This window comes from Juglans microcarpa x Juglans regia, chromosome 8S (genome assembly GCF_004785595.1).
Source record: "Juglans microcarpa x Juglans regia isolate MS1-56 chromosome 8S, Jm3101_v1.0, whole genome shotgun sequence".
In the NCBI taxonomy this organism is placed as follows: domain Eukaryota; kingdom Viridiplantae; phylum Streptophyta; class Magnoliopsida; order Fagales; family Juglandaceae; genus Juglans; species Juglans microcarpa x Juglans regia.
The window spans coordinates 1,315,180-1,338,822 of NC_054609.1; the positions used below are offsets into that span (position 1 = coordinate 1,315,180).

The 23,643-nt window shown below is 33.0% G+C and overlaps 3 protein-coding genes across 3 annotated transcripts; 2 read left to right on the plus strand and 1 right to left on the minus strand.

The window, feature by feature from the left end:
* The first annotated feature begins 4,272 nt into the window (after positions 1 to 4,272).
* LOC121244057 (abscisic acid 8'-hydroxylase 3-like) lies at positions 4,273 to 7,418 on the plus strand. The gene is made up of 9 exons (XM_041142100.1): positions 4,273 to 5,002; positions 5,103 to 5,421; positions 5,510 to 5,662; positions 5,787 to 6,053; positions 6,140 to 6,226; positions 6,321 to 6,399; positions 6,472 to 6,578; positions 6,665 to 6,783; positions 7,085 to 7,418. Exons 1-9 carry the CDS (start codon positions 4,791 to 4,793, stop codon positions 7,173 to 7,175), a joined length of 1,434 nt encoding a protein of 477 aa, XP_040998034.1. The 5' UTR covers positions 4,273 to 4,790; the 3' UTR covers positions 7,176 to 7,418.
* A 504-nt stretch (positions 7,419 to 7,922) lies between these two features.
* On the minus strand, positions 7,923 to 10,539 carry LOC121244694 (serine decarboxylase-like). Its single transcript, XM_041142868.1, has 5 exons — positions 10,186 to 10,539; positions 9,480 to 9,711; positions 9,197 to 9,390; positions 8,953 to 9,089; positions 7,923 to 8,656 (listed from the first exon to the last, which is right to left on the minus strand). The coding sequence occupies exons 1-5, from the start codon at positions 10,466 to 10,468 to the stop codon at positions 8,045 to 8,047; spliced, it is 1,458 nt and encodes a 485-aa protein (XP_040998802.1). The 5' UTR covers positions 10,469 to 10,539; the 3' UTR covers positions 7,923 to 8,044.
* A 7,121-nt stretch (positions 10,540 to 17,660) lies between these two features.
* LOC121244646 (SKP1-interacting partner 15) lies at positions 17,661 to 20,539 on the plus strand. The gene is given in 3 exon segments (XM_041142807.1): positions 17,661 to 18,348; positions 18,351 to 18,946; positions 20,134 to 20,539. Coding segments are annotated over 2 exon segments (1,104 nt in total). The 5' UTR covers positions 17,661 to 17,828; the 3' UTR covers positions 18,935 to 18,946; positions 20,134 to 20,539.
* The last annotated feature ends 3,104 nt before the right edge of the window (positions 20,540 to 23,643 follow it).

Here is a 23,643-nt window from a genome sequence, read left to right on the forward strand (position 1 = left end):
ATATATTTGTGAATGGTATAGATTTAGAGTATACCCGATGGGTACTACATGATGAGCCGTATGAACAGTCAGCAGATGTATTGGTCAATCATCACAATTATTTGATAATTATGAGCAGGATGAGATGGAAGAGATGTTGGGTGACATTGGAGCGATGATGTTTATGGATGAGGTTAACGACAATGCCTTAAGTGGCGGAGAGACTGATTGTGAAAATTTTGCTTCAATATGAGAAGATGCAAACGCGAACTTTATTCAGACTATACAAAACATTCCAAAATGTCGTTTATTATGCGGTTACTTCAAATTAAGTCATTATGTGGGATGTCGACAAAAGCAATAAACATGATATTTGACTTATTTAACGAGGTACTTCCCGAAGGGTCTATATTGCCCAAGAACTTTTATGAAGTGAAACAATTGAGAAATAGATTAGGATTTGAGTACAAGTCCATGCATGCATGCAAGAATGATTGTGTTTTGTTCTAGAAGGAGAACGAGGAGAAACAAGCATGTCCTGTACGATAATAGTGGAGATGAAGATGACACTCCAATTGTAGAGACACGCCAGAAAGATGGAAAGGATATTAACTTATTTGTTGACCTCGGTGCACTCAAGCATAGAAAAGATGTTATTGAGGAAGATTCTGAAACAAGTATGGAAAATACATCCGAAGATGAAAAATAAAAGTACTAAATATTTTATTCATATAGGTGACTATAAAATATTATACTTTTCATAATTTCTTCTAATTAATTTTTCCTGATATTATTAAAAAAACTCTTCAAGGATGCCGCCAAAACGACAACGAAGAAATATGCATCCGCCAAGTCCAAGTCCCGAATCCATTGAGAATTCCCCACTCGAGGAATCCGCTCCTGAAGATCAAGTTAACACGCAAGAGAACAACAGTCAGTCGACACCTACCAGTAAGGAAATATTGTCGTTGATAATTAATTATATAGTTAATACTTTTGTCTCAATAACTATATAACTATAATTATACTATTATCATGTAGTTGATGCATCTGCACATCGTGGTCATGGCTATACACGTGACATTTCTCTTGAGAAAAATAGAAGACACGAAAAACTCAAGATCACCATTCCTGATAATTCCACTGGAGGAGTGGATGATAGTGCAACAACGCTTTCCTCTTATATTGGCAGTAGTTCGAGCTTATATTCCATTTTATGTGCGCTCATGGCGAAATGTTCTGAATGAGATTAAGGAGCACATTCGAAGTCGTATGCTGGTGAGTTTACTTTGAGAGTACATTTTTTTCACCTAGATTAGTATATTATATTTTTAACCTGATTCACTTGTTAAAATGAATTCGACCTCGACTTTAGCCGTAGTGAAAATTTGAGAACCGTGAATGAGTTAATGGCTACACTATTCCGACGTCACAAGGGACGATGTCATAATCACTTCAATAAGTTTGAGATGTTGGAAGAGGCCGCGTAGTCTCCTTTTCAGCAGGTGAAGTTAGATGATTGGAGAAAGTGTTTTGATCTTTTCGCATCTCCAGATTATCAGGTATTTTACATTTATGTCTTTTAATTATTTATATTCATATTCGTTTTATATAGTATATGTATACATATTACAAGTAACATTCTTAATATATTTTATAGCACTTGAGTTCTACAAATGCACAGAATAGATCCATTCTGGCTGTCCACCATCCTATTGGTTCAAGGTCATTCCATCGTTTTGCTAAAAAAATGGTAATTAAAAAATTATAGAATTCATTTATTTTTCTAATATTCTTTTATTTAAGTACTAACATTATCTTTTTAAAATTGTTAATGTCACTTTGTTAGAAACGTGATGATCCTGAAAACTTTTCGCTCATTCATGTTTATGTTGTTGCTCACACTAATGAGCATAGTGAGTAGATGGATCCTCTCGTTGCAGATAATTATGTAAGCAATGTTAATTTTGTTAAATAAATTATGCAACATGTGAATATTTTATTTTTTATTTCTATTTCTTTTAATACATTACTTATTAACAATCATTACCTTTCAAATTGCAGAAAAAAATGATGGAGATACAGTTGGCTTCTAGGGAATCCTCTCTTAGTGACATAGACATATTCACACAAGTGCTCGGGCCGCAGTCTAGTATGGCAAAAGGTTTCGGACGATCTATCAAATATAGATGTTCATCCTCCTCAACCTCATCAACTTCACAAATTAATAATCTTACCAAAGATTTAGAAGCTGCACGGCATGAGAATTAGGGGTGTAAATTCAAACTGGAAAACCGGACCGGACTGGTTCTTAGAATGTGAAAACCGGCCGATTCCGGTCCGGTTCCGGTTTTAGGATTTTTCAGACCGGACCGGACCGGTTGATAAAAAATATATATATAAAATAATATTTATATTATTGTATATATAAGTTTTATACAAAATATTATATATATATATATAAATATATATAAGTTTTATATATTATGTATAACTATAAATTTTTATGTAAAATTTTTATATATAATATATATAATTATATATATTCATATATGAAATAATTTCTTATTATAATTTATAAATTATTACATAAAATGTTAATAATAAAGCACTAAAAGTTTATAACTAATACTAATATTAAATATAGTGTTTATAACTAATACTAATATATAACTTATAACTATACCAATAGTCTAATATTAATATTATTTTATAGTCTAATATATTAATAGAAGTATAAAACAAATTTTTTTAAATCAGTTTTTTTTTTTTATAAACAAATTTTTAATGACAAATTGTGAAACTTACATTTTAAAAAAATTGGAAAACCAGACCGGACCGGACCGAAAACCGGTAAAACCGGAAGTACCGGTTTAGGAGAGTAACCGGTGCGTAATCGGTTTTGAAAAATATAAAACCGGTACATACCGATTCGGTCCTAGATTTTGTCCAAAACCGGACCAGACCGGACTTATTACACCCATAGTGAGAATGAGTATATGAGGTCGAGATAGCAAGAGTTAGAGTCTCTTAGAACGATAGTCACATTTAGAGACGCGTTTGCAAGACCAACAGAGAGACCAGGAGAAAAGAATACGCAGTGAAGTCCAAGAGAAAGTGCAACGGTAAATGATAGTGCAAATGGAGCGTTTTATGTCATTGCAACAGAATCGCGATGGACGAGGAAAAAAGAAGAAATAAATTTTATCAGGGTGTATATAACTAATTTTAATAGCTAATTTTAAAATTTTATAAGACATTATTAGTTGTTAATTGATAGTATGTAATATGATACAATTGGTATGTTTTTAAATTTTATGAAATTAGTATTTCTGATTTGTACGTTCGAATGTAAATTAAAAACGTTCGAATGTTAGTTGACATTCAAACTAACATTCGAACGTGAATACATAAAATTATATAGTAACATTCGAACGTAGACCTATACGTTTGAACGTACTCACCCTCAAACGAACAAAACGTTCGAATAATTAAACGATTAACATTCAAACAAACCTCCGAACGTACTACTTGCATTCGAACGCTTCTTCGTTAACATTCGAAATAACATCTGAATGTTAAACTCATTACGTTTGAACATTGGTCCGTTAACATTCGAACGGAAATTCAAATGTTGATTGTAATTAATGTTCGGACGCATTAACGTTGGAACGTAAATATGATACGTTCGAACTACAATCAACGAACATCAACTTCTGTCATTTGGACGCATTATCGTTTGAACGTTCAAGTTGACGTCCGAACATTACTTTCTATGACAGATCTCAACTGTCACAAAAAAAAGAAAACGTTCGAACTTTGAACCAAACGGAACACCTCCAACCGTCACTAAAAATATTTTTTTTTTAGTGACGGTTCAACAGTAAACCGTCACCAATTATTTTCTGTGACGCACATTAGGTAACGGTCATGGTGATAGTTTCAAACCATCACCAAATATCTTTAGTGACTTTTTTGGTAATTTTTTGTGACGGTTTCTTCTGTCACAAAAGACAAATTATGTTGTAGTGAAAATTGAGTCTAACATGCAAACTCCCTTAATTAGAAACATGGCACTTTAATTTATGGCAATGATGACAGGCACAAACTTATCTTAGGATGCAATGAATAACTCCAGCCTATTTACATTGCTACAATAAAACAAGGGCGTTCATAGCAGAGAAAGATTTTTGTCCCAATATCCCTTTCCAATCCTCGAGCAATCGCCCCCACCTACAAGGAAGTAAATCCATAAGCAATTCATTTAGCACCCTCAAAAGAAGTGAGGTTTCATGTGCTTTTTCTTAAAAATAGTGAGACAGTGAGTTTTAGACCTTAAATTTAGTGAAATGTACGCCCAAGGACGGCAGCTACACTAGTCTAGATATCGTGAATTGTCCAGCATTTTGTTTATTTCCCATATGCCATGGACAAAGTGCCAGAAAGAAATTTAGCAGCAAGAAAGGAGTCTACATAAAATATTTAGTAAGTCATATCAGTTTTACGTATTGACAAAGAATAATGAGAAGAACAAGACTCCCCAGATACCAGCCGAATTTTATAGTAAAATCTGATAAAGCTCAACTTAAACATATCGAATGACAGAAAAGTTGTTACCGATAATTACTGGAGGATGTAGAAATTGTCTCATGTGATTGTAAATATCACCAAGTTATGGTTGTTGCCTAGGTTCCAGAATATTAGAATTGACATGAATACCATGAGGCAAATCAATTCACATGTATATATATACAGAGTTTCATTCATGATTTCCACACATTTGATGCTTTCTGCTGATTCAGTGAATAGCAATGGACTTGAGCATCTTACTTGCTTTGGTGCTTCTGTCCATTTTTGTGCTTTCAGCTTTCATCTTGCTGAACAATACATGGGCTTCACCAAAAGAAATGGAGGAAATCCCAGGTAGCTTGGGTTGGCCTATTGTAGGTGAAAGCTTCTCATTCATTTCAAACTTTTCTAGTCCATCTGGTATTTTCAGCTTCATGAACAACAGGCAGAAGAGGTAATCCATCAAATCCAAAAAGTAAAATGTAATAAACAAGCACCACAATTTCCATAAATAGTCTGTTTTAACATTTTCTACTTGTGGAATTTATTTGTAGGTATGGAAAAGTATTCAAATCTTTCGTCTTGGGGAGATTCACTGTCTTCATGACAGGGAGAGAAGCAAGCAAGATATTGCTAACAGGAAAAGATGGGATGGTGAGCTTGAACCTCTTCTATACAGGTCAGCAGGTGCTAGGCCCTTCCAGCTTGCTCCAGACCACCGGAGAAGCACATAAACGGATTAGACGGCTGATTGCTGAGCCCCTGTCAATTGATGGCCTGAAAAAATATTTCCAATTTATCAATATGCTGGCAGTCCAGACGTTGGATCAATGGCCTGGACGAACAGTTCTTGTTCTTGAAGAGGCTTCTACAGTAAGTTTTTGTTATTGAGTCCAAACGGCACATTTCCTAGCCTAAATGCTGATTCTAGAGAAATAACGAAATCTTTTGACTTATGCAGTTCACTCTCAAAGTGATTGGAAACATGATAATGAGCTTAGAGCCCACGGGCGAGGAGCAGGAAAAATTTCGGGCCAATTTCAAACTCATTTCTTCCTCATTTGCATCTCTGCCATTTAAAGTTCCAGGGACAGCTTTTTATAAGGGTATCAAGGTAACACCTCATGATGGTATCAAATTGTATGCATGACATCTTGCATCGGGAGAGCAGCTACTTCAAATATAAAGACAAGAAATTCCAAGTTTTTACTCATACAAAGTTTCATCTGTCTGACCAGGCGCGGGATAGGATGTACGCCATGTTAGATTCTACAATTTCCAAGAGAAGAAATGGAGAAAGCATCCAACAAGATTTCTTGGAATCATTGGTAATGAAACATAGCAAAGGCGCAGGTGGAGGAGATGCTGAAGACAAACTCACTGATTCACAGTTGAAAGACAATATCCTAACTCTGTTAGTTGCTGGTCACGACACCACAACTGCTGCTCTCACATGGCTGATCAAATTCCTTGGAGAAAATCCTGCAGTTCTGGAACAACTCAGGGTATTGTTAACTAGACAGCACATAATGGAAAGCTTTAATTTCTTCAGCTTTAGACCCTCTATTAAATTTGGGTTGTGGATATGCAGGAGGAACACACAGAAATCCAAGCAAACAGAGAGGTTGGAGAATATCTCACATGGTCTGAAGTTAACAGTATGCCTTATACCAACAAAGTGAGCTACATGTTGACACTCATTAACCATAACAGTAATTTCTTTGTTGACTGCTCACGGGTTCTTAATTCTTTGGTCCTTCATTCAAGTGCAGGTAATTAGTGAAACTCTTAGGAGAGCCACGATATTACCTTGGTATTCAAGAAAAGCAGCCCAGGACTTTGAGATTGGCGGTATGCCTCAAAAAATCAGATAGCCAATGCTAATATAACTGCAATTGTAACATATTGTTTTGGATATTACAGGATACAGCATCAAGAAAGGTTGGTCAATTAACCTGGATGTCGTGTCCATCCACCATGACCCAGAAGTTTTCCCCAATCCCCAAAAGTTTGACCCTTCCAGATTCGATGTAAGCTCTTTGTAATTCATCCATTGGCAGTCCACTTCTATTGCTACCACTTTCATCTGAGAAATAATATCTCCTATCAAATGCAGGTACCACTAAGGCCTTTCAGCTATCTTGGTTTTGGTAGTGGACCGCGTATGTGCCCTGGAATCAACCTGGCCAAACTTGAAATATGCATTTTCATTCATTACCTGGTCTGCAAATACAAGTAAGATGAACATATTAAAAGGACTGAAATATAAGAGCAAAAAGCACAAAAATTAATTTAAATGCTTCCCATCAAGGCTTTGAATAACCAGATAATTGTGCATGCTATTTATAAAGAATCATCTGAACTGAAACACTACTGAAAAATTGCTGCAAATTGTCGGTTAGCAGTGCAAATACTTTCTTAAGATTCATAGAGTTTGGGAAAAGGATCTTTTTGCTGTGAATAGCGCTTAACACTAACCATTTCCTCATTAGAATAACTACAATTCCAAGTTCTGAAATTTTGATTTCTATCACAGGTGGAGACCTCTGGAGAAAGATGAATCAGTGCAGCCAACACTAGTACGAATGCCAAAAAACAAGTATCCAATTCTTGTTGAGCCTGTGTGAAAATTTCTGTCACAGAAAATCAGTATAGAAAGACAAGAACAGAGGAAGTGAAAATAAAAAGCTTAAGCAGAAGGAGAAAACGACCAAACAACATTATCCCCTTGAACACACCTATCTTATAGTAAAATCATCTGTCTTGTTTAGAAACATACTGATCCATTGCTTATCAGATAATGTAACACCTTCGAAACTTTCCATTTTGGTGAGAAATAAGAGGAGTCCATATAAATGGTACGGAAGCCAGCCATTGCTCATTCTTATCATTTGAAGAGCTAGTGAAGCAAAACGAAATCAGATTAAACGGGTAGGATATTAGAAAAATCCAGCCTATTTAATTGTTAGCAAATTTTGAGTCATTCCAAAGCTCAACATATGTTTATCTAAGGAGCAATGCTAGATATAGGTCTAGGTGTGCAAGTCTCGTATACGGTATACTCCCTTTGAAAAAAAGTAGAATCTATTATTTAAAAAAAAATGATTTTTTCATATAAGTATCAAATTTACTTACTTTTTTCAAAAAGAGTGCGCGGAGCTTGCATACCATAATACTGCAAATATCATTTCTCTTATCTAAGCAGATCGTGCTGTTTAATACTAAAATAAAACCATTCAATATGGATGATGGGAATAGTTTTACCTTAATCAACAGCTTGCGAAGAGGATGTATTGAAATCAGCAATGGAAAAAAAAAATAGTGTGCAAATGAAGCATTATTAATTTTTTCTTATCTTATCCCGAGCGAACATGAAGGCGTCATTGAAACTGGAAAAGGGAAACAACAAACAAACACCCCCAGGAAGTAAATGCTCCTTGAATCAAGCATTTTCTTACAAATAAAACAACAGTAGAATGCATGGGAACACAATGACTCACCCACGCAGAGTACAAAGACGACTCTCTATTCCTAAGACTCCACCATCATGCGAAGTACAAAAACAATTCTCGCTCCCAATCTCTTTTGCAATACAAGGAGGGTTGGCTTTTCCACCCTGATACCAGGATGAGCGTTTTACAACTAGTTCATCAAAGAAATCATCCAACTTCTCAATTGTGACATTGGGCATCACCACGACATGTGCTATATTTCCTTGGCAAGCTAACTGCCACTTGCGAACAAAATTCTCATCCAAAGGTCGCTCAAACACAACTGTGTTGCTGTGCTCATTCAACATAGCACTAATCCCAGCAGCATGTAGGCGGTCCTTCAAATAGTGAGCATTTCTAAGGCATATCTGGACTTCTTTCTTGAACCCTTTGTAGCCTTTTTTGTTGAGGGTGTACCACAGAAAGATAGGAGCATGACCATTCCGGCTTCCCATTATTGTGGCATCCCTTGAAGCAAGGTACTCAACATTCCTTGACAAGGCATTGATGTGTTCCAGCCTTGTTATCTGGATACCGCAAGGCATTGGACATCCAATCCACTTATGGCCAGAAACACTAACACTTCCTATAGGCTTCTTGAAAGAAACTTTGGGTGCCTGTCCACCAGAAAGAATAATGAGCCAAAAGGAAACAATTTCACCAATATTTAGGTAAGGTTAGAATTAAATATGAGGAAGGCAACATAAAGCACTACAACTGCTATTTAGGACAAGCTTTTAAGTTTCATTCACTAACAAGCTAGACCAAAAGACACTCTTAAAAAAATCACCATGTCAACACTATTTAGGACAATTTCAGGTCCAATTTCTCTACAAGAGAAGGCGAATTTGATTGTGATGAGTCATGACAATCAATCAGGAGAGAATTCAATCCATTAGAACCAAAGACTTACACAGTTGACAAAAGGCATCATAAGTCCAAATAAAGCTCCGTCACAATGAATGTAGAATCGATCATGAGTGAATCCAGTTTCTTCAAGAGCTTTTATGACAACCTCAGGGTCATCAACTGCTCCTTTGATGGTTGTCCCTGTGACACGACTGATTCGCTGTGTCAATTAAACGAAGGAGAATCCATGTGCGTAAGCGCATACATACATACATACAACCCCCAGAGAGAGAGAGAGAGAGAGAGACCTATATTAACATTGATGATGGCTGGTTTGTCTTTATTGGCCAGTAGTTTAACCTTAAAATCTGCACAATCAATCTCACCAGAAACCAAGGTGTCAACCTTCACACACTCCATTCTATACATTCTTGCTGCTTTAAAAATAGAATAATGCGAATCCCTTGAAGCGTACAAAATCCCATCTGGAAACACTTCCCTCCTGCATGCATAGTTAAGCAACGTTTACTTTCACTCTCTCTAGACAAAAAAATAATTTCAGGCTAACTGACGCTCAACATGATTACTCACCCAACTAAAATACCATGAAGATTGGCTTCTGTGCCACCATTTGTGATATACCCCCAATATTCCTTCTTCTTTATTTCCCAGAGACGAGCAAACCAATCTAAAACGCCAACCTCAAACTGTCTTGAATGGACACCATAGTTGCTTTCAATAAAAGGATCACCAACATTGTTAATGGAGAATTGCTGCAATTGCGCCAGAGCACCATAATCGAAATCTAGATTAGCAGGATAACCTGCAAGAGATGAGATCTTAGCATTTCAAGTAAAAAATCATGTTGTGATAAACATGATAGAAGTAAAAAATCATCAATCCTACTAATGAGGTTGACGAAAGGCAAAAAATTATGTTCAATGTTATAGCCACAAAAAGATTATACAAAAATAATTTTACAAATTGAGACTATTTTACGTAATTCATTATATCTACTTTATAATAAAAATAACTTTAAAATCTAATGAATCATATCAAATCACATCAGTTTGTGAGATTATTTTTATATAATGCCTTTATGGTTAGAGTATTTCTCATATTATAGTGGCAAGTTCATGGTTCTTCACAAGATTAGCAACTCTCTCCCATGAAAATTTACTTGCTCCTAAGAAGCAATGATGGCTGGAATCTATCAAGGATTCCATCCACGTAGTGCAAACTCACGGTTCTTTGCAATGAATATTAAGCTGAGGGGTGATTAAATTTTATAAACAACCTATATGGTATTTGGTCCTTTCGAGGAGGGTCTTTCTGTAGCCAGCCAAGTTGCTAGCCATGTAAGCCTCCTTGTCCCCGGTGAACTCGTCGTTCGCATCGGGCTCCGTCACAGCCAAAGATGTTGTGTGAATGTTCCGTCCCAGCACGATCTCCCTACCGCCGTTCATATATTCGTTCGCTAAAACCACCGGAGAAAACTGTTCCCCCACGACCACATCCTTTAGAACGGAAATATCTGACAGAATATCTTCTGCCCCACACTTCTCAATGCTCCCAACCATAGCTTATTCCCCTTCTCCACCAAAGGAATGCTCTTTGAAAAAGTAAACGAAAAGAAGATTCACAGAGATAGCTGAACAGAATTGCAGAAAAATGGTTTTGGCCTTCACACCAAACCAGTATATTGTCTATTCATTATACAGGTAGTTACATATTATATATCTTCTGTACAAAGTAGCAAATGATACGTACAATTAACATAAATGCTATTGATTTGCTGAATCAATGAGATTACAGAGTTATATTTTAGACATATATTGCATAATCCATGATTATTGCAGCGGTTTGCCTTTAAGTGTGAGCTTCCATATTTGTAAGGTCGGCTGTTTGGAGGTTTGTAGTCATGATCTTGATGAGGTGCTCTTGCCCTATTGATAATGATACTGCTTACTGCTTAGACATTCGTTATGTGCATGATCTGTAAGGCTGGAGATTGAGTGGTCTGAGACTCATGAATCCGTAGGCATATCTTACAAAAATTCGATATTTTTCAGAGAAATAACTATCACATGGAGAGGCTGATGTTAGTAGATGTCCTCGACCAAGTTTTGTTGCCAGCAGTGGACTAGCTCCGTTAATGGAGGGCATCAGCCATGTTATATACATTTATAAGTTGTGCAAGTGTCGTGTACTCATTTTGTAAAATAAGTGCATGATACTAGCGTCCTCAATAACTGCAAATATCATTTATTTTTTCAAGATACAATCAAGTTTACCAAATGATAATTGAAAACCTCAAGCAATCACATAAAGTATGCACTTGTTCGAGCGGTACCCATACCAGTTCTACTTGAGAGAACGACTCTTGCTCAAAACAATTTTCATGGTGAAATTTATGGTGGTGTTGCTTGGAGTCTCCGGAAAAGTATATTTGAAATACAAATTATGATATTTGTCTCTCTGACTTTGTTGTATATATTGGACAGCCTTATGAATTTAGCGAAGGAAAATATTCTAACTACAAAAAGATTATACAAAAATAATTACACAAGTTGACATAGCTTAACGTGGTTTATTAGATTGTTACTTTATTATAAAGTAGATCTAACAGATCGGATGAAACCATATCAGTTTGTAAAATTATTTTTATATTATTATTTTGTAGATGTAACATTCCTATTTAACGAAATCCATTGTAGTGAATCAATAACTATATCTTGTTCATTTTATTTTTTTTAACAAAATATATTAAATAGTTTCTTCATTAAAGTTCGATGTAAATTACAATATTTATCATATTTATTTTATTATTAAGTTGGTGCATAAAACACACAATCTACATCATTTAAATAATAAAATTTGATTTGTAAAACTCAAAATTTAAATCAATTTTTGGGGTTGAATATTGAAAGAAATAAAACTGGAACATGTTACTTTTCTATTTTCTAATTTCCCAATTTGAAATAAATTGGAAATTTTGATTTTGTTTGATAATTGTATGTACAAGTTAAGTTATGTATGCAACTTTTGGCCTAATTTTTTTTTTTTTCTCTCTCTTTAGTAAACACATAAAAATTCATATGAAAGTTGTTGGCCCGTAATGATAAATTGAGAAGAAAAAAAATTAATACAAAATTAAAATTTATTTTCCAATTTATTACAAAAACCATCAATTATTATCTTTTGGCAATTTTCACTCTCATGCAGATATAATTTTTAAAATCGATTAAAAATAAAAAGACAAGGGGTACAAGTTGTACAACCTTAAGAGTCAAATAGTGATCAATGGTTCAAAATAGGATAATGATACACTTATACCTATTTTACTACTATTTTACTATTCAACTATTTTTTTTTTCATTTTACTCTTTAAATCTAGATTAAAAATTTCAGAACATAACATTCTTGCATAATTTAGACAAAAATAAATTAAATCAATCAACGTAATCATATGATTTAATTAAAAATAAATTTAATTTTATATAAATATCTTATGTTTTAATATAAAATCATAAAATAAAATTATAAGTTTGATATTCCCTTTATAATTTACAATATGTATATCACACTTAAGTGCTACAAAAAGGAGACTCCTTCTTTCTATAGTGTTTTTGAAACTGAAAGAGCAAAAGAATGGATATTTTTATAAAATTGAATTTATTTTTAATTAAATTATATGATTACGTTGGTTAATTCAATTTATTTTCTTTTAGATTATGCAAGAAGGTTATGTTCTGGAGTTTTTAATCCAAATTCAAAGAGTAAAAGGAAAAAAATAATTAAATAATAAAACAGTAGTAAATGAGATATAAAGGTATCATTACCTTTTAAAATATTCACAAGTAGCAATTTGAGATGCAAATCAACATTTTAATAATTTGGAATGCAAGTGATATTTTAAGAATATAAAGTGTTCTTTTTCCAGCTTATGAAAATGTAATTTCTTTTTTAAAATAGCAATGACGGATAAGAGTAATGTTATATACAGTTGTGGAGTGTGCAAGCACCGCACAATCATTTTGAAAAATAGTATGGTCCACTATTAAAAAATTAATTTTTTTATGTGGATCATGTATTTACTCATTTTTTAAAATAAAATTATACGGTGTTTACACATTCCACGACTTAGAGCACTCTCAAGTCTCATTGAATTAGCTAAAGTTAAAGTACATTTTTTATGAATGTAAGATGAATTAGCTTTTAGCTATTCCATTCACATAATTCTCCACATTGGAATAACTATTTTTTCATTATATGACAATAAAATAATAAAAGATGAATTTAGTTTTGGTTATTCACATTAAATCTCTACATTGAATTATCCATTTATTTATGAGTAATTAATAATTTCAAAAATATTTTATTTTTTTTAATTATGAAATTATTTATTTTATCATATTTTACTATTTATAATATTATATATTAATTAGTAATCATATTCTAATTAAATTATGGATTAAAAATAGAAACTAGAGAGACATTGATGGAGACCTCAGGAGAGAGAAACAAATAATATAAAATAGATTTGATGAACAAACAGTGTCTTTCAAATTTGGAAATTACTTTAGAAGTTACTGCAGATATTTGGAATATAGCTATTCTAATGTGATATATTTTATAGTTTAATAGTTAAATTCTCATTAAATTTAATTTTTAGTTAATCCAATAAGAGTGCTCTTATTTCTCTTGTCAAAAAGCTAAGAAAGCTTGAAATTATGGGCCGGTTGCAGTCATTTCATAAAAGTGGAACTTTAAGCAAGGGGACTTGGGCTTACTTTTACGTGGATTAGCCCATTGTCGATCAGTGAGAGACGATGGATCATTCTTAAGAAGGATTCATGATTTTTTTTTTTTTTTTCACTCTCCAGACTTTAAGTTACTTTCAAATTCACTTCTAGATACTACAGAAAAATAGGCTCAATGTCTTAGACAGATCCAAGTAAATACTCAAGAAATACTAGTTGGGTGAATGCGTTACTTACCGGTTATTTTATTTTTCAAGTCAATACATAGTACACATCATCTATTTCATTTATACAATAAGATTTGATTGATAATATTTAATTTTTTTTTTTTAAAGTATTATAGTCACAAAGAGATGTAACAAAAATAAACTCACAAACTGACATGACTTTATATAATATATTAGATATACTTAACAATAAAAATAACTTTACAATATAACGTACAACATCAAGTCACGTTTGTTTATAGGTTTATTTTTATAGGATCTCTTTGTAACTAAAACATTTCTCTTAAAAACAAAATTTAAATCAAATTATGTCATGTAAATACTTTACCATACGTGTTATCCATACCCATTTGCAAATAAAATTTTCCGTTATTTTTTTCTTAAAAAGAGATCCAATACATGGAAGGATGGGGAAATAACTAAAAGTAGTGTGGAATAGTATTGTTCATCTGGATTTCAGCTCGAAAACCCTGATATACCCGGACCGGAATCTGAGTTTCAAAACCGAGCCGGAACTCGAACTGGGTTAGGTCGGGTCAAACCTGGCATAAACCCAGATTGAAACCAGTTTTTAAAAACCCATAATTTGGGTTTCGGGTTACACCCCTTTTTAAAAAAAAATCAAATCATACGTGTTATGAATATTTTTTTATGAAAAAAATGTTGATGCAAGATTTAAACTCTATTTATTTAATTTTTAACTCATAACTTGGGTTTCAGGTGGCACCCTTTTTTAAAAAAAATCAAATCCTACATATTATAAATATTTTTTTATGAAAAAAATGTTGCAGCATTTAAAGTCCATTTATTTAATTTTTAAATCAAAGCTAACATATTCTTTGACCATCAATAAAAAGCCAAGTGGATAAGAGAGTAAAAAAAAACTATAAAATGGATTATTCATTGGACATAAGATACTTTTTTTTATTTTTAGTTTCTGTCCATTTAGTCCTTAGAAATGAATAAAAAAAATCAAAACATTCAAATGGAAAAAAATAAAATAAAAATCGGGTTCCAAGTTTAAAAAAATAAAACTTGATACCCATATCGGATGTATCCGAAATTTTTTATGTGGGTATCACTCCGGATTTGTTCCAAACCAGAACATGTAACCAAAACCCGATTATCTAGGTTTCGGACGGAAAAAAAAAGGTGGGGGACCGGATGAACGGCACTGTAGAATAAGAAAATTGTGGATGCATTGATTAGACCTCGTTTGTTTTTAGAGATGAGTTGAGATTAAAGTTAAAAAATTAAATAAAATATTGTTAAAATATATTTTTTAATATTATTTTTATTTTAAAATTTAAAAAAATTAAATTATTTATTTATTTTGTATAAAAATTTAAAAAAATTATAATTATGAAATAAAATATTTTCAAAATTTTAAATTTTATTCTCGAAAACAAACCAGTCATTTCTTGCATACAAGGAAGTTTCGCAGTGCAAAGGCTGTATACTTTTATAGGAATCTTCTCGTTCGTCAGACAAAGAAACAAACAAGGGACAAGTTGTTCGTTGTGAGGTTGAAGATAAGTTATAACCACCGCGTCTTTCTTTATTCATAAATTCGTGTATGTGCATTATTTGGGTCCCACGTTTGTCGTGGGACAGCATGGGGAGTGCGAGCTGATTCATGCAGTTGTATAGCGGGTCCCATTGCCAAGGTCAGACTCAGATACAATTGCCCCCAGATGCAGAATCCTATGCAGCTACAGATCATACATCCCTTTCCGGAAAAGGCTAGGGATCCCATTGGGAGCTCCGCAGCTCCAGCTCCCGCTCAAGTGTTTTCTTTTTTTTTTTTTTCTTTTTTTTTTTTCTAGTTTTTTTATTTAATAATTAAGAAAGAATTATTTATTAATATTATGAATTTTTTTAAAAAAATAATTTAAAAAAAATATAAAAAACATTTAAAATAGTCTAGCAGGAGCTCTCAACAGAGGCTAGAGCTTCCGAAAATGCTAGTGAGCCTCTTAAAAGTTATGGCTCAAAATTTATTGTTCGATTATTTTTATTTTTTATTTGTTATTTAATAATTAAGAAAGTAATTATTAATAAAATTATATATTTTTATTTTTAACATTGGTTTGGCCGACAAAGGTGAGGTTGAAAATTGACGAATCTGCCTATTTTTTTTTAGAATAAATATAGATAGAAGTTATTGTTGAGAGTAATTATTTTATATATATAATATGACATCATCTAAATTATACATCTCTCAAATCTAAAATAAAAAAGTAGAGAATTAAAAGTAGTCATATAGTGAATGCAAAATGTACACTGTTACAGTGACTTCTCTCTAACATTACTCTTTTTTTTATGAGAACCGTGAAAGAATTCGATTGATACGTGAAAGTTTACCTTTTGAGCTGAGCTCGGTTATTTATAAATAATCTATATTTGATTCTTAAATTCAGTTAATTTCAGTTGAGTTTAGACTAATTTTAAATTGAGTCCAACATCCAAATATTAAACTCTTAAATTATTAAATTTATCCAAACTCAAAACCTTCTTACATGTGATACCCATAACATTTTTCAACTTAAAAAATTTTTATACTTGAGACCCATAATATTTTTCAATTTTTCATAAAAAGTATTAAAATCATCTTAACATCTAAAACACACTTTAAACTTAGTTTAGATGGGCTCCACATAATCCTCTCTACTGTTCAACTCACTATTATTCATAAATAACTCAACTCAGCTCACCTCAACTCAATATTCAAACACAGCCTAATAAATTGAGTAGTAAAATGAGTTATGTAAAGCCCATCTAAACTGAGTGTAAAATATGTTTGAATGTTAAGATGAGTTTAATATTTTTATTAGAAGTTGAAAAATGTTGTGTGTCCCACGTGTAAAGAGATTTTTAGTTGAGATGAGTTTAGTAATTTGAGAGTTGGATGTTTGGATGTTAGACTCAATTTAAAATTCGACTGAGTTCAGCTGAATCTTGCAACCAAATGCAACCTTATACGGTGTGGTTTGGATATTGAGATGAGATGAGTTATGATAGTTTTAGATGAGTTGAATAAAATATTATTAGAATATTATTTTCTAATATTATTATTATTTTAAGATTTAAAAAAGTTAAATTATTTATTATATTTTGTTTATAAATTTAAAAAAATTAGAATGATAAGATGAGTTGGAGTGATTTTTTAATCCAAACTGGGCCTTGCTCACTACCATTACACCATCCTTTTAATTTAAATGAAGATGATTATTGTTTAGAGTTGCCACACTTCTATGCATTATATTTACAAGCGATGATATTCTGCCACTTAAGTAGCATCTCTCCATTTGACTATTAAGTTAAATTGATATTTTTATTTTTTTCAGTTCTTTTATTCATATTTTTTTATTATTTTAAAATATTTTAAAAATATAAAAATAATAATAAACTAATAATTACTTTCTTAACTATTAAGTAAAAAAAATTTTAAAAATAAAATAAAATATAAGTGTCAAAATAAGGAGCAAATTGAATAGGTAAAATAGTATTTTTCTTATATTTACACCTAATTAATATTGTGGAATTCTAAAAGGTTTAAGTGGTAAAAAATATTATAGTTGTAGATTAATTTTATATAATATAATAAATTAATTTTATAATCTGATATATTAAATTAAATTATGTTAAAGGATTTTTTTTAATTAATTTAATGGAGTTCAATTAATTGATGAAATGAATGTATAGAGATCCAACTCCAAGAAAGAAAGGGCCAAGTCAGGGAATTCGCCAACCACATACAACACAAGTGTCAAGTGTCAACACAAGCAGCAGGCAAACATGAACGCGTATGACCACACTCTCCCCCACAACTCCCGAAATCCCCATCAAACCCCCCTTCCCAACTCAACCTACCGCTCCCCCCCTTCTCTCTCTCTCTCTCTATCACACCCAAATCGTCCCGATCCTCTGCTCAGCCACGCCACCGGAAAATGGAATCGTCTCCGATCTACCGGCTCCCGCAGGACACTCTCAACCAGATCTTCTCGAGCCTTCCACTCCGTCAGATCATGATCTGCCGATCGGTTTGCAAGCTCTTCCACCAGGTTCTGACCTCGTCATGCTTCATAGACCTTATCTCCTCCCAATCGCCTCTCTCCCTCATCGCTCTCCGGCCCCCTCATCACCACCACCACCATCGCCACTTGTCGTATCCTCCTTCCCTCCACGTCTTCGACCCCGACCAAAATCAATGGCTCAGATTCACCCTCGACTTTCTACCCTTCCGGTCACCGCACCCCGTCGCGTCCTCCCTCGGACTCATCTACCTCTGGGCCGATTCGCCTCACTCGTCTGAGCCCAACAAGTCGCTCGTGGTCTGCAACCCGTTAACTCGTCAATTCCGAGTTCTCCCTCAGCTCGGCTCGGCCTGGTCGCGCCACGGCTCAGTCCTCGTCGACTCGGCTAACCGGGTTATGGTACTCACCGAACTCGCGGCCCTATACTTCTCGGGTCGAATCAGTGGCTCAAATTCTCTTCCAATCTCCCGGCGAAACCCCGAAGCCCGATCCTAGTCTCCGAGTCGGTCTACGCCCTCTGCGACGTCGGTTCACCTTGGCGAAGCCAATGGAAGCTGTTCGCTTGTAAAATCACAAGCGCCCGGAACTGCCAGACCTGGACTCGCCTGGAACGCCACGTGTGGGGGGACGTGTTCGACATCCTAAAACGACCGCGTTTGGTCCGTGGGAGCGGGAACCGAATCCTGATGATCGGGGGGCTGAAGTCATCGTTTTCACTGAACGCGTCGTGCTCAACGATCCTGATCCTGAGCCTGGATCTGGAGACGCTGGAGTGGGACGAGGCGGGCCGCATGCCCGGGGAGATGTTCGAGTGCTTCAAGGAGTCGAGCAAGTTCAAGGTGTTTGGGGGTGGTGATAGAGTCTGCTTTTCGGGCAAGAGGGTCGGAAAATTGGCCATGTGGGATCGCTGTGAAGGGAAAGGGGAGTGGCGGTGGATCAACGTGGTGTCCGGGAGCGGCGTTGGCGATGGGCTCTGTCGTGGGTTCGTGTTCGAGGCGAGGCTTACGGCTTCGCCTTGATGGCAATTAGAGGTTGGTGGTGGTGTTCGTTACTGTAGCTCTTCTTGTTGGATTAACATCACCGACATCTAATTATGTTGTACCATAATGTTGTATTCGGATAAGCAAAAATGCTTTTTTATCATTGCTAATTGAGGATTGCCCACATGTTGTTCTTTGTCAATGCATTAAATCAATGTATCTTATCATTTTTGGTTGATGTCAGAGACTCTAACATGGTATATGTACATCAGAGAACCGTTTGTGTTAAACTTGTTCTTTTCCCGTTTGGATTGAGAAGTAATTTCAACTCATCTCATCTCATCTCATCTTATCATTATAATTTTTTTAAATTCTCACATAAAATATAATAAATAATTTAATTTTTTTAAATTTTAAAATAATAATAATATTAAAAAAATAATATTCTAATAATATTTTATTTAATTTTCATTTCAATTTATCTCGTTTCATTTTTAAATCCAAACGCCCCTTTAAAAGTTGTTGTTTTGGGATTGCCACAGGTTTGGCCACAAGACTGTCCAGTACTTCATTTCGAACTTCTAATGGCATGTAATTTATCATTTAAATGTACAGCGAGTACCAAAGCTAGGTACTTTAAGAAGTGCGCTTTTGTATGCATGTGGATGGGAGGACTCTCCCATAGTCCTATCTGGAATTTGCTAGGGGTTTGTGAGATTTCATTGCATGGAGAGTGTGTGCGGTGAATCTATGATGCTTTTAGGATGATTTTATGAATTAACTTAAAAAAAAAAAGAACGATTTCAGGTATTGGTGGATTCGAAAGGCAAATGCTGAAATGCCTTTCTTTTCTCTCTTTATTCTGATTTTAACCTATATAGATAGATACACATGCGTGATTAAAAAAGAAACGATTTCCTTTTATTTCATTTGTTCTGCATATAGATACTTCTGAACCAAAACTCTTTTAAGTTGTTTGGGGGCTGCAGTCTAATGCTCTTATTGCTCTTGAAAACTACAATTTACTGTCACATTTAGCAATACATATGGGGCACGTTTTAGTAGTAAAATGGTGAAAATGAGAGGAGAATTTCCCAGCAAACTGCAATGCAATAGCAAGGCTTTTCACCTAAAACAAGCCTTGCCTCTGAATGCGTTTTGGCATCATATATAGAAAAGTTCTTATCAATATTCATTCAATTGATTAAGATGTGTTAATTTATCAAAATGTTCGACAGGGGTCGTGTTCAAGTGCCCGATTGGATGAATTTTGAATCTATGGTAGTCATGAAGCTTTCTTATATAACAAGAGATTATGCTTCCAATCAATCTGCAAGGCTTAGATAATGATAAACTAGTTGTGCTATATATACATATTAGCCAGATTATTCTGATTCTGGGGTTCAAATTACGTGGCACTAAACTAATGTATTAAGATATGAATGTATGCCTTATGTGTGGTGTATAGCTCATTTTGAAATATTCTCCCGAAGGAAAAACAGGCTTGAGAAACAAAGCTGGAATCCGTGCTAAATGGAGAGGGTGCGAGTGTTTACTCCTAGCTCAGCTGCCTTCTCTTGCTAAATAGCTCAGAATGATTGGATATATGCCTTACGCAGTGCTTTTTCCATGGATTTTGCAGAATTGCTTGATCTTTCGAACTTTTGTTTGTAATTTTATAGGAGTTGCTCTTAACTTGTTTCTTTTACTTATCAAAAAAAATTTTATAGGAGTTGCTCAATTTTGACTTGCTTCCTTTGTATGGAGGAGCGTTCGCCGCTTTCCTAGTGAAATAATTATTCACTTTTATCGAGAAATGAATTAACTCTAGAATGTGTTTGGGACTATAGTTGTTCGCAGACCATCTCAGATTAATATTATTATTTATAAATTATTTTACCGTAATTCTAATACAAGCTTTGTTTGTTTTCGTTAATGAGATGAGATTAAAATTAAAAATTAAATAAAATATTATTAAAATATATATTTTTAATATTATTTTTATTTTAAAATTTAAAAAAGTTGAATTGTTTATTTTATTTTATATATGAATTTAAAAAAATTATAATGATTAGATGAGATAAGATGAATTGTTAAAACAAATAAGAGAATCAATAAACGGCTTCCCTTCTGTATGTATTAATTAAAGAGTGGGTCTACACCCACTACTGGGAGCTCCCGCTAGGCCAAATTCAAAGTATTTTTTTTTTATCAGATCATTTTTTTAATATTTTTAAAAAATAAAAAAAAAAATTCATAATATTATTAAATAATATTTTCTTAATCCCTAAGTTAAAAAAAAAAAGTAAAAAAAAAAAAAAAAAAAAAAAAGGGAGCGGCTCCAAGCAGAATCCCTAACTTTTTCCTTAATTAAAACAATTCTTCTGCACACTTTCAAATGTTTTGTTCATGCGTAACTAGATGGTACTTTTTGCTGCGGAGTCTTTTTGGAGGCTTTTAACTTGTGAATCCGTCGTGAAAAGGAATAATTATTTCACTAGTATTCAAATATTCTCATTATTATTTTTTATTTTATTATTATTTTTTACTTATTTTTTTATTATTCATTATTTTTTACTTATTTTTTACTACTATTTAATATTTTATTATTATTTTTTCACTATTATTCACAAATATTTTCAATATTTCTCAAATATTTTTACTATCAAGACCAAGCAATCTTGGGCTGTAGTCCAAAGGACGATAATCTAGAAGACCAAACGTGCAGCAAAAACAATAAGCTCGATAACGAGCTTTCATGATGTTACAAGCTTAGCTGTGAAATGATGGAAAAGATTGTAGCTGAGAACATATTACCATGTAATTGGACATATTTACCTGTTTCTCACCCCAATAGAACGATTTCGAAAGTCATTTCCCTGTAGAATAATTTACCAAGTCAATCATGAACTACCATGGTTTGGAGTTTGGATCAAGGTTTTGAATTTCATTTCGTATTGATCGGTACGGTCGAAATATGCCGTTTTGTATTGATTGGTAGGTCAAAATATGCCGTACCAATTATCCAGCCAATACAGAGAAGGATATAATTTCGTACCAATCAAAATTTCGACTGTGATATTTTGAATTTCAACCGATATAAATATTTTGGCCTTTATTTATTTATGTATTTCATTTTTTTAAATTGCAGTTTATTTTTAGACCCCCAATTCAAATCAGACTATTTGAAATTTACATATATAATTAATCTATATATATATATAATTTATCATATATAGACTATTCTTTTAGAATATAATTTTTTCATATATAGATTATTCTGAAACAATATCCAAAACAGTACTGGTATCAAAATATCTTGTTTCAATGCCTCGACCGAAATGATATTCAAAACATTGATTTGGATACAAAAGTCTTCCAATTCGTTTCAACTCGTCTCATCTAATAATTATAATTTTTTTAAATTTTTACACAAAATAGAATAAATAATTTAATTTTTTCAAATTTCAAAATAATAATAATATTAGAAAATAATATCCTAACAACATTTTATTCAACTTTCAACTTTTATCTCAATTCATCTCATCTCATCTCAACTCACTATCCAGATTCCAGACCTCCCCTTAAGCCCATTTCTTCTTTCGTTTGTGTATAGTCTCTCACATTTAATTTGAAAAATAGTGAAATTTATTATTAAAAAATTAATTTTTCTATATAGATTCTAAATTTATCTATTTTTTTTCAAATAGAGTGTGTGGATTTTCTATTAAAAAATTAGAATTTTCATGTAGATCTCATATTTATCTATTTTTTTTCAAAAGAAGTGTACGAAATTTACACATTCTAAAATTGCAAATATCATTTCTCTTTCAAATATATGTCTATTATTAAACATATAATTATTTGAAATATATTATATCAATAAATATAATTAAAAATAATACATTATGATAATAAAATATTAATAGTCTTTTATATAAATTGATGTAACAGATTTTTTATGACCAGTTTGATTTATTAATAAACGGAATTTTAGATAAACTTATCCTTTAAATTTTGAGGATGAATTTGCAATATTTCCATTTACAATGTTCCCTGTTCCCATGTATTATTGCCTTGTGGCATAGAGAGTTGTAATGATTTGAATCATTTGATGGTGCTGATACATGATGTATCATACATCAACCTGGACCTTGCATAGTCCTCATAAGGTTATGTTTGGGTTGTTGAACTAAACTTAACTCATCTTAAATCAATCATTGATGAGTTTTATTATTAGTTCAACTTTTCATAAAAAAAAAATTAAACTCATCTCAACCTACTTTATACAATTCAGCCTAAAAAATTAAATACATCTCAACTAAAAAAATAACTCATCTAAATGGGATCTATAAAATATTATTATTCACAATTCAACTTATCTCAACATCCAAACACGGTCTTATAGAAGAATTTCACAATCCCAAGATATTTGCAGGCAAGCAATTGAATTGTTATGCCATGGATTGAAGCATGGTGACTTGCATTCAAGTTTTTCATGTTATACATTATATAGATAGTCCTTGAGAGGCACAGTTGGGATTTTCTTCCTTTTTTTTTTTTTTTTCAAACCGCACTAATCATATTGGAAGGCATGAGACTGCCACAAATTTGTTGTTTCTAAATTGGATTTAAATTGGATTGGGAGTTTTAAAATATTTTACTTTCATTTATTTTTTTATGGGGTTGAGGTATGAGGAAAAAAAAAAAATAGCATGAGGCCTCCTGTCTAAAGTAATATGTCTTTA

What these genes read in the sequence shown, in the direction of transcription:
- LOC121244057 (XM_041142100.1), top strand. Translation starts at nt 4,791, where the DNA reads ATGGACTTGAGCATCTTACTTGCTTTGGTGCTTCTGTCCATTTTTGTG. An exon ending in CTTTTTATAAGGGTATCAAG is followed by an intron (nt 5,663 to 5,786) that starts GTAACACCTCAT and finishes CTGTCTGACCAG; the next exon opens with GCGCGGGATAGGATGTACGC. An exon ending in CCAGGACTTTGAGATTGGCG is followed by an intron (nt 6,400 to 6,471) that starts GTATGCCTCAAA and finishes TGGATATTACAG; the next exon opens with GATACAGCATCAAGAAAGGT.
- LOC121244694 (XM_041142868.1), bottom strand. Translation starts at nt 10,468, where the DNA reads ATGGTTGGGAGCATTGAGAAGTGTGGGGCAGAAGATATTCTGTCAGAT. An exon ending in AAGGACCAAATACCATATAG is followed by an intron (nt 9,712 to 10,185) that starts GTTGTTTATAAA and finishes CATCTCTTGCAG; the next exon opens with GTTATCCTGCTAATCTAGAT. An exon ending in CATCATCAATGTTAATATAG is followed by an intron (nt 9,090 to 9,196) that starts GTCTCTCTCTCT and finishes GTCGTGTCACAG; the next exon opens with GGACAACCATCAAAGGAGCA.